The sequence below is a fragment of the Camelina sativa genome, chromosome 10, assembly GCF_030686135.1.
Source record: "Camelina sativa cultivar CO46 ecotype springtype chromosome 10, ASM3068613v1".
NCBI lineage: Eukaryota > Viridiplantae > Streptophyta > Magnoliopsida > Brassicales > Brassicaceae > Camelina > Camelina sativa.
The window spans coordinates 16,472,590-16,483,779 of record NC_141889.1 but is presented as its reverse complement, the minus strand read 5'-3'; the positions used below and the strand labels follow the sequence as shown (position 1 = coordinate 16,483,779).

General features: G+C 36.7%; 2 protein-coding genes across 2 annotated transcripts; both read left to right on the top strand.

The window, feature by feature from the left end:
• Positions 1-2,642: 2,642 nt before the first annotated feature.
• Positions 2,643-3,766, top strand: LOC147936244 (uncharacterized). Its single transcript, XM_087468646.1, has 2 exons — positions 2,643-3,266; positions 3,353-3,766. Exons 1-2 carry the CDS (start codon positions 2,643-2,645, stop codon positions 3,764-3,766), a joined length of 1,038 nt encoding a protein of 345 aa, XP_087324772.1.
• A 1,140-nt stretch (positions 3,767-4,906) lies between these two features.
• Positions 4,907-6,552, top strand: LOC104719205 (fasciclin-like arabinogalactan protein 2). The gene has a single exon (XM_010437069.3). The coding sequence runs from the start codon at positions 5,176-5,178 to the stop codon at positions 6,436-6,438; it is 1,263 nt and encodes a 420-aa protein (XP_010435371.2). The 5' UTR covers positions 4,907-5,175; the 3' UTR covers positions 6,439-6,552.
• Positions 6,553-11,190: the final 4,638 nt, after the last annotated feature.

Genomic DNA, 11,190 nt, shown 5'->3' with positions numbered 1-11,190 from the left:
TGGGTACCTTTGGGTAGACAAGGTTCTGTTCTTGTATGTGTCTAAGTGATCTTACCTTTAGCGTTCTTCTAAAGCTCAATCCACTTTTTGTGTGAGAAACCTTGTATTTGATAAGCCCCACTCAAAAGAGAGATCATTTTTGTCTCTAAACCCTTATTACCAAGCCAAATGAGTTTAAGCATTGCATAAGTTGATTCATGTTCTTGTTTAATGAATGTTAAAGGAAATGGTTGACTTGAATGCATGTGGAAGTATAAGGTTTGAATCAGTTAAGGTTGTGAAAGGCTTGTCTAAAATTTATAAGTACAGCTCATTCAACTTGCATCCTAGTACTAGTAACTTGGACATTGATTCAACTTGCATCCTAGTACTAGTACCTTAAGCTTTTTTTTTTAAAGGTGTTTTATCAAGAAACTGAAATGTTTATGCAAATGAGAGATTGTGTGGTGCTTATGCTCGAATTCATGCTCTTTTAAAGGAGTGGAGGGGACAAGGGAACAAGGTGGAGCGTTTTTACCATTTGAATTTAAAATTGGAATCTTTGACTCATCTTGGCACATGCTCGACCCCACCACTCGACCCCACTTGGTCGAGTGCCTTGCCAAAATTTGAATTTTGAAATTGGCTCTCCGTCCAGTCGATCGAGCTTAAATTGAGTGGGCTTGGGCTTGTAGTCACTCGATCGAGTACCTCCCGTAGGCTGGTCGAGTGGCCTCAAAAGTTCATTTTATTAAGTCCAATCATTCTCATACCTATCTATACTTCCCTAAACAAGGCATGCTCAACACAAACATGAAAGAAAATATCAAAACTACAAGGAACATAAAACTTATGTACAATGATACCTTAGGGACTTCCTCCCTAGTGAGCTTGTTTAAAGTCACTAAGCTTGACTTTTGATGCCTTTTCAAGCTTGAGGAGCATCTTGGAGAAACATTGTTGACTTGTCTTGTTTCTCCATTTCTCCCCAGTACTTCTTAACTCTTTGACCATTAACTGTGAACTCACTACCGTCCTTGTTAAGAAGTGTTACAGCTCCAAATGGTAAGACTTCTTTTACTTCAAAAGGCCCTCCCCATCTGCTCTTCAACTTTCCTGGGAACAGCTTTAGCCTTGAGTTGAGGATTAGAGCTTGATCCCCAGCCTTGAAATCCTTAATCAAAATCTTTTTGTCATGAAGGCTTTTGTTCTCTCCTTGTAGATTCTGGAGCTTTCATAAGCTTATATCCTTATCTCTTCAAGTTCATGAAAATCAAGACTCCTCTTGGCTTGGGCTGTCTCTAAGTCCATATTCAACAGTTTGATTGCCCATAGAGCCTTATATTCAACTTCAACAGGAAGATGGCAAGATTTTCCATAAACAAGCTGAAATGGGGTCCTTCCTATTAGAGTCTTGAAAGCTGTCCTATAGGCCCAAAGTGTTTCATCAATATTGCTAGACCAACCTTTTCTTGTTTCTCCCACTATTCTTGATAGTATTGCCTTGATTTGCTTGTTTGAGACCTCTACTTGCCCACTTGTTTGAGGATGATAAGCTGTGGTTACCTTGTGTTTAACTCCATATTTCTTCAACATTCCTTCAAACCTTGTTTATGAAATGTTTACATCCATCACTGATCACAGCTCTTGGAATCCCATATCTTGGAAAGATTATTGTTTTGAAAAGTTTAATAACAACCTTGTGATCATTGGTGGGGCTTGCAATAGTTTCTACCCATTTGGAGACATAGTCCACAGCTACCAATATATAGACATTGCCATTTGATGGTGGGTTGAAAGGACCCATGAAGTCAACTTCCAGAATTGGGTTTTGGGGCATCTCATTCCTTCTTGTAATATTCCCCATCCTTTGGCAAGCATCACAACTTATAATAAACTTGTGAGTGTCTTTGAACAGAGTTGGCCACCATCATCCTACGAGTATAAAGGTGGCAAATAAGTGCCCGCCAATTACACATCTGTTGTTTGCAGATGACAGCCTTTTTCTGTAAGGTTTATAGAGATTAATGTGGGGTTGTGTTGGATATTTTAAAGCAGAATGAGGCAGCCTCGGGACAACAAATAAATTTTGAGAAATCTTTAATTCAGTTTTGTCATAAGGTCGACGAGTCGGCTAAGGCGTAGATGTAGGGGGTACTAGGGATAACTAACCTAGGTGGTATGGGGTCGTATTTATGTCTCCCAGAGAGTTTGGGGGGTCCAAAACGCAGATTTTCTCTTTTATTAGGGATCGGTTGCAGAATCGGACAACTGGCTGGTCAGCGAAACTGCTGTCAAAAGGGGGGAAGGAGGTGATGATTAAGTCGGTTGTGACTGCAGTACCGATCTTTGTGATGACCTGTTTTCGGTTATCAAAAACAATAACATCCAAACTTACGAGTGTTGTGGCAAACTTTTGGTGGAGTTCTTATGGTCATTCGGGAGGTATGCACTGGATAGTTTGGGAGAAACTTTGTTGTAGCAACAAGTTGGGTGGCTTGGGTTTTAGGAGTGTTGATGATTTTAACACGGCTTTGTTGGCTAAACAGTTATGGCGGTTGATGGAATATCCGGGTAGGTCTTACCAAAATTCAAATCTTATGGAACCATTACGGTCATATTCTCCTTCTTATGGGTGGAGAAGCATTATCTCAGCTAGATATATGGTAAACAAAGGGATTATTAAAAGGGTCGGCTCTGGGGACTCCATTTCTATATGGCATGATCCCTGGATTCCAGCTCAATTTCCGAGACCAGCTTTAAGCAAAGGTCCTTTTAAGGACCCAGATCTTCGATTGACTCATTTGATCAATCGACAAACGAATACTTGGCGCCGGGATATGCTCCTTGAGCATTTTGATCCCGTGGACGCAGCTCTGATAGAGACTCTGCCTTTAAGTAGTTGCTCGAAGGCAGATTACTTAGGTTGGCATTTTAATAAATATGGAAAATATACGGTTAAATCAGGGTATGAGGTGGAGCAGTTAGAGATCCCGAAAACCTTTCAGGCTTATGGGGCTAGTCCAGAGATTACTCCTCTTCTTGCTAAGGTTTGGCAGGTTCCCTGTCCACCTAAATTACAGCACTTCATGTGGCAAATTTTGACGGGCTGTATTTTGGTATCGTTTAATTTGCGACGAGGAGGGGTGGATTGTGCTGTAAACTGTGTACGGTGTGGGGCAGCTGTGGAGACTATTAATCATGCTATTTTCATGTGCCCGTTGGCTCGCCAGGTTTGGGATTTAGCACATGTTCCGGTGGGGCCACAACTTTTCCCTACGGAGTCTGTTTATACTAATGTGGATCATTTTTGGGTTCTACAAATCCGGGTTCACATGTTGCAGCTTTCCCGTGGATAAAGTGGTATATCTAGAAAGCACGAAATGCTCGAGTTTTTGAGAATCAGGTCGAAAGACCAGATGAGGTTGTCCGAGTGGCGGTAGGTGAAGCGCAGACTTGGCAGCAGGCACATGGGGAGGCAGAGTCAGACGAGATTCCCTCCTCCCCTAGGGCTCTGCCTCCTCGGATTTGGGGATGTCTTGCTCCCCTTCCTTTGGTTGTTTCAGGACATCGATGTTTTGTAGATGGTTCCTGGAAAGCAACTGATGTTGTTGCAGGTACAGGATGGTTTTGCACTTCTTCACATGGGTCATCACCGATTTACGACGCAACCAATTACCAGTGTGGTCTATCTCCGTTACATGCAGAAGTTGAAGCTTTCATTTGGGCAATGCGATGTATGATTGGACATGATTTCCGGGATGTGGTATTCTTAACAGACTGCTGAGATTTGGTGAAGATGGTGTCTTCACCTCAAGATTGGCCAGCTTTCGCAACATACCTAAAAGATATCAAGATTGACAGGGAGGAGTTTTCTTCTTTTTCTTTGGTTCAGGTTTCTAGAAATACTAATGTAAAAAAAGATTCTGTAGCACGCCAAGCGTGCTCTCTTCCGCATCCTATGTTGTTTGTAAACAATTTATTCCCAAATTGGCTCATTTGAACTGATTTCCTTTTGTTAAAAAAAAAAAGAAAAAAAAAAAGTGTCCGTCGAACTATATAACTCGGGAACCCATGTTACTTTCAAATGTGACCCAGACTCAAACTCTGTAGAGCCCACTTATCTGCTGCTACGCTGGAAATATGCGAGACAATTTGTTCTTATTATTATTTTTGTATATCTCTTTTCCTTCTATTATTAATTTAGAATATATTTGATAAATTATTATTGTTTTTGTAAAATTACATAATTCTTTTTTTACAGATCAAATATTTATATTTAAAAATGTTTACAAGATATATTAACATTTCAAAATAACCATTTACGCAAATATTGAAAATTATTACAATTCGATGAAAGAATTGAGAATAACCATATTATCTTTAAACTTACACACTAACGGAGACAACTCATTATTTTTCTCTTTCAAACACTTTTTATTAGTTAATAGCTGAAACTCCAAAATATTCTTGGCATCACTTTAGTTAAAAGAAAAAGCTAAATTATTGCTTAAAATGATTATAAAATTTGTCGTCGATAGAACATCTCATATTTGCCATTGCAATGTTAATGAATATTAAAACTTGAAGTTCTTTTTTGTATATCCAAATTTAATTTTTTTAGATACTGTTAACATGATTAAAATTAAATATTTTAGATATTTTAATTTTCATAATTTAATTATTTTAGATATTTTTAATATGTTCAAAAAATTTTCAAAAATTTTTGCGAATCATGTTGTAGAACAGAGTAGAATTTTATTTGTTGATCTACTAAAATATACAAAATATTTGAATCTGATGTGAAATAAATTAAAGAAAGGTTTTACAGTATCAAACACAAAAAATATATATATATATTATGGCAGATTAAAATCTAATATTTTACTTGAGAAGTTCTCAAAAATAGCATCAAAATAAGTTTTTTTTCAAACTTAGCACAACATCTATAAAATTCCAAAAATAACACCAATTTATATTTCAAAATTAAATCCTAAATTCAAAATATTAAATCATACTTCTCAAAACTATACCCTAAATGTGAAGTTGAAAACCCTAACCTAAAAAAAAATCTAAAAATTAATTTCAAATATTTTAAAATATTAAATAGTACTATTTTTAGAAATTTATGAAATATGTGAACTTGTTTTACTACTATTTTAGGGTATTTGTCTATTTATAAGACCAGTCTCCAAAATGGTACCGCACACAAGTCTTCCTTCCTTCTATCACAGCCGCCTAATCCTCATCCCCAAAATGACTTCGTTCTGGGGAGTAGCCACCATACTGGTTCTCATTTTCCAGCTCCATCTCTTCTTCTCCCTCTCAAGTGCACATAACATAACCCGAATCTTGGCCAAAGACCCTGATTTTTCCACTTTCAACCACTACCTTTCAGCGACTCATCTCGCCGATGAGATCAACCGCCGGCAAACGATCACCGTTTTGGCCGTTGATAACTCAGCAATGTCCTCAATCCTCTCAAAAGGCTACTCTCTCTACACAATCCGCAACATTCTCTCTCTCCATGTCTTGGTCGATTACTATGGCGCCAAGAAACTACACCAGATCACCGACGGCTCCACCTCCACTGCCTCCATGTTTCAATCTACTGGATCCGCAACGGGAACTTCTGGATATGTCAACATCACGGATACAAAAGGCGGTAAAGTCGCTTTTGGTGTCCAAGACGACGATAGCAAGCTCACAGCTCACTACGTCAAATCCATCTTTGAAAAGGCTTATAACATCTCTGTTCTTCACATCAGCCAAGTCTTAACCTCGCCGGAAGCAGAAGCTCCCACCGCGAGTCCCAGCGACCTTATCCTCACTACAATCCTCGAGAAACAAGGATGCAAAGCTTTCTCCGACATTTTGAAATCAACCGGCGCCGACAAAACGTTCCAAGACACCGTAGACGGAGGGCTAACAGTTTTTTGCCCGTCCGACAGTGCGGTCAGTAAGTTCATGCCGAAATTCAAAACCCTTTCTCCGGCGAACAAGACGGTGTTAGTGTTGTACCACGGCATGCCGGTTTACCAGTCGTTACAGATGCTTAGATCAGGTAACGGCGCCGTTAACACGTTAGCCACAGAAGGTAACAACAAGTTTGATTTCACCGTTCAGAATGACGGCGAGGATGTGACGCTCGAGACGGATGTTGTGACGGCTAAGGTAATGGGGACGTTAAAGGATCAAGAGCCATTAATAATTTACAAGATTGATAAAGTGTTGTTGCCTAGAGAGATCTATAAAGCCGTTAAGACGGCGGCTCCAGCTCCTAAGTCCAGTAAGAAAAAGCCTAAGAACTCGGAGGCCGACGCCGACGGACCTAACGCTGATGCTCCGTCAGATGATGACAGTGAGGTGGCTGATGATAAAAATGGCGCTAGAACTACTCGAATGAGTATTGTCGTAACGGGAATTGTCGGGCTCTGTTTTGGAGTTTGGCTCATGTGATGTACACACAGTATTTTACCTCGGTTGGGAATTTCATTTTTTATTTTCTTTTTTTGTTGTTTTTTATTTGTCGGTTTAATTATTTTAAATATATTCTTTTTATTTTCACGTTAATCTTTTGTGTAGAGATTTGGAATACTTAATTTGTTCCACTTGTGCTTCACTGGATCGGATTTGTTTTGTTTTGTAAAACAGTGATGATTCTTCAAATGAGTGATTTATACGTTGGAATCACGTGTAGCGTTGGCGATAGTGTCGGTGGGAATCGTTATAGTGTGAGCTGTATGGGACATGTTACATCCTTTCTGGTGCCGTGAATCCCAAGATGATGCTCAATTATTACCACACTAGCTTGAAATATCTATTTTAACATTTTTTAAGTACAAATTTGTGCCATCATTTCTTAACTATCGGGTCAGTTTTAAATTAAAAATTACAACCCGATTTTACTAATCGAATTTTCATAAATTATAAATAAAAAATATTCCTAAAATATTTTCGATTCATTGCTACTTTCCTTAATAAATTTCGGAAATCATTTATACAACAATAGAATTTTTAGGAATATATTTAACACAGTATTCCATAAATAGCGCATATTAATCTTCCCAAATTTTCGTTCCACATATTTTTGGAAACTTATTAATATACGTACTGTATTCATTATATATAAAAATTGAAATATAAAGATTTACTAATTGAATTTAATACTGCAGAACTTGCGTTAAGATTATTAGTTCATATATATATATATATATTAGGAACTAATTCCATATCAACAAAGCTTTAAAAGCCAATTACAATCCAACCAAATATATTTTGCTTGCTCACAAATTTTTTATTAAATATATATCACAAGTTCACAACTAAACCTAATCGCTTTCATCTTTTATATATATATATATATATACGTATCTACTTCATTTCAAGGTAACTCATCATTTCCACGACATCGTGTGAATCGGTGATATATATCACTCTATTTCACTCACAATGCTTTAGTTTTTTTTTGTATTTTTGTTATGAAAGTGGACTTTGCAAAACCAAACGACTCTGAAAGTGGATTTTGCAAAACCAAACGACTCTTACGTTTCAAGGTTTCTGTGAATTTTTTTTGTATCACTTGATTTTGTTTAATTGGTTTTCTTTTCCGTGTTTGTTTTTTAGTGGTTTGTTGTTGTTCGTTTTTTTATTTCTTCCTTGGTTTAGTTTTCTTTAGAACCCAAAATAGATCACAATGCAAAAACTCAAACTGATAGTGTTCCCTCAGATTCTCTTTTGGAGATATTGTGTAGTCTGAGTTTATTAGACCAAAAACTAAAAAAACCAATCATTTGTCCACGGTTTAATATAATTATCTCAACAGACAATTATACTTGAGGTTGGTTTCAGTTTGCCGGTCTAAGATCAAGTTACCAACAACGAGGTTGTTGTTTGTCTTCTTTTACCTTTTTTTTTTTCTTTTAACCTGTGAAAAGAAACATTGTTGGACTGATTTTGGGCTTTAATAAAACATGAAATCAAAACCAATTCCACAAGAAAGGTCTTCGATTGAGTTTAGTTCTTTCATAATCAATCTTAAAATACTGTAAAAATCTAACATTATTATTAACAAAACTTCAAAGAACAAATATATATATATATATATGTATACATAACACTAATACATTTATATTCAAACTCAAAAAAACTAGAACTACCTATAATACAATCTTATCTAAATTCTAGTATTATTTATTATCTAATCGTTTATATGTTAAAAAGGAGCTATTGGTGTTTGTTAAACACACAATAATTCACAAAAGTTTCATTTATTTATTTATGTTAACCCAACGCTGTTAATCATGTATGAAACGTCATGTATATGCAACTCGACTCAACTTTTGATAAAGCAACTAGATTTTAACCGCTGGAATATAATTTCTATTATAATATATATTTTATGTTGTATCTATTTGTTAAATATTAAATTTTTTATAAATAAATGAATAATTAAATTTTCTATTTATTATGCGGCTAAATATTTATATTATTTTTTTACCTGTAATACACTTTATGGCCATTTGTTTGGTTTATTAAGTATTTGAGATTCTATTTTGATTTTTAATTATTATAACAAAAAATAAGAGATCTAAATACATATTCAGTAATTATAAGTCGTGATTAAGTCACATTTTTCCTAATGATTTAATTATTTTATACAATCTTAGTTAAATCAACTTGATTTTATGTCAAATATTCTAATATTAGTAGTGTTGATAAATAATTAAATGAGGGTGTAACCCTTGTTAACACAAATTTAATAATATTTTATTAATTTCAACATGTTCTCTTTATAACTCATCTACTATATAACCACATTATATAGTATTTTAGAATTTTTTAATTTTACATATTCATAATAATTAAAATTTGTATTAAGTTTATATATGTTAACTATAATATTAAAATAATTATCAATCGAAGTTTTTCTAACGTTAAGAATCAAAGCTCACAGATGTTGGAAAACAAAATGAGAATCAAATTGTTTTTTTCTTTGTTAACGAAGGATTCAGATATAGAATATGTTTACAAATTGTTAAATATATGATAGTTTCTATTTCCATATTGATTGTTGTTATTTTTTTTTGACGAACAATTGTTGTTATTTTTTTAATTGAAATAAAATGTAAAATATTTAGGAAACAAAATCTGGAGTAATGTTAGTTTTGGAAATTTTTAGTGGTTAATGTTGTAAATAACTTTTTAAATAAACAAAACTAAAAGGGCATAACACAAAATGTACTTCAAAAGTGTTAATATATATTAAGGAGTGAGCAATTATTACTGAAACATAGAAAATTTTTTAAAAACTCTAATACTCCACATAATATTTTGCTATAAGTAATAGTTTTCCTGTTCTCGAACTCACAAATTTATACTCTTTTTTAGGACTAAAAAATAATATTTTTTATTTTATTTTGCAAAGATGATATTTTTGGATAATTTACTCAAATTCAGATGTAAAGTTCTATGTTGGTTATGAAGTTTGGTTACTAGCCAAGTCTTTTAAATATATAGCTAAATGAGAAAATGTTATTTGATTTTAATTATTGAAGAGTCCATTATAGTATTAGATTTCTCACTACTGTTTATTTACATATTTTAAAGAAGATATGTGATTTAGATGTGTAACGCCTAGACCGCCACCTCTCAGTGGGCTCCATATGCAATCTCAGTCTTTGGGCTCACTTTCTTTAATGGGCCTCGCGTCCTCTCACTATGCCCGTGAGTCCATCAATATCCGACGGCCGGTTTGCTTCGTCCGTGAGGCTTTAAAGACTTGTTACCATCCCTACAAATCACCACATGATATTTCCTTGTGTTTTGTCCTCACTCGCATAGTTCCACCAGTCACTTCCCGGAAGGTCACACGTCCTGAGCCTACTCCAGCTCAAGCACGCTTAACTGTGGAGTTCTCTCAGGTCCCTTGACCGCAAAGATAAGTGCACTTTGGTGACATAAGTGGTCAAATCAATTCTTTTAAACCTCACTGCATGTCCCTGAAACCAAGGTGTCACAATTCACTCCCACTAACAGATCGTAGTGTCCTCGTTGCGCCCCAAGATCGTCATCCCCCGACGGTGTGAGCCCACTCAACTCCACACTCGTCTAGGTTCGGCTCTGATACCACTTGTAACGCCCCAACCGCCACCACTAAGTAGGCCTCATGTTCAATCCCAGTCCATGGCCCCACTTTCCTTAATGGGCCTCATGTCCTCTCACTAGGCCCGTGAGTCCATCAATTTCTGACGGCCGGTTCGCTACGTCCGGGAGGCTTTAAAGACTTGTTACTGTCCCTATAAATCACCACGTGATCTTTTCCTATATTTGTCCTCACTCGCATAGTTCCAGCAATCACTTCCTGGAAGGTCACCCATCCTGAGACTACTCCAGCTCAAGCACGCTTAACTGTGGAGTTCTCTCAGGAACCTTGACCGAAAAGATAAATGCACTTAGGTGACATACGCGGCCAAATCAATTCTTTTAAACCTCTCCGCAAGTTTCTGAAACCGGAGTGTCACAATTCAGCCTCACTAACAGATCGCAACGTCCTCGTTGCGCACCAAGACCGACACCCCTGATGGTGTGAGCCTACTCAACTCTACACTCATCTGGGTTCGGCTCTGATACCACTTGTAAAGCTTCAACTGCCACCTCTTAGTGGGCCCAATGTCCAATCCCAGTCCATGGGCCCACCTTCTTAAATGTGCCTCAGGTCCTCTCAATAGGCCCGTGAGCCCATCCATATCCGATGCCTGGTTTGCTACGTTCGGGAGGCTTTAAAGACTTGTTACCGTCCCTACAAATTACCACATGATCTTTCCATGTGTTTTGACCTCACTCGCACAGTTCCAACAGTCACTTCCCGAAAGGTCACCCATCATGATACTACTCCAGCTCCATCACACGTAACTGTGGAGTTCTCTCGAGACCCTTGACCAAAAAGATAAGTGCACTTTGCTTACATAGATGGGAAATCAATTCTTTTAAACCTATGACACCCCGGTTTCACAGACTTGCAAAGAGGTTTAAAGAATTGATTAGGCTACTATGTCACCAAAGTGCACATATCTTTTCGGTCAAGGGTTGTGATAAAACTTCAGAGTTATATGTGCTTAAGCTGGAGTAGTCTCAGGATGGGTGACCTTCCGAAAGTGACTGTCGAAACTGTGCGAGTGAGGACAAAACACAGGAAAATGCCATGTGGTG

Bases quoted from the DNA above. Each gene is read 5' to 3' on its own strand.
- LOC147936244 (XM_087468646.1), top strand. From the start codon at position 2,643: ATGGTAAACAAAGGGATTATTAAAAGGGTCGGCTCTGGGGACTCCATT. The intron at 3,267-3,352 runs GTTTATACTAAT...TGGTATATCTAG, and splicing joins AACTTTTCCCTACGGAGTCT to AAAGCACGAAATGCTCGAGT.
- LOC104719205 (XM_010437069.3), top strand. From the start codon at position 5,176: ATGGTACCGCACACAAGTCTTCCTTCCTTCTATCACAGCCGCCTAATC.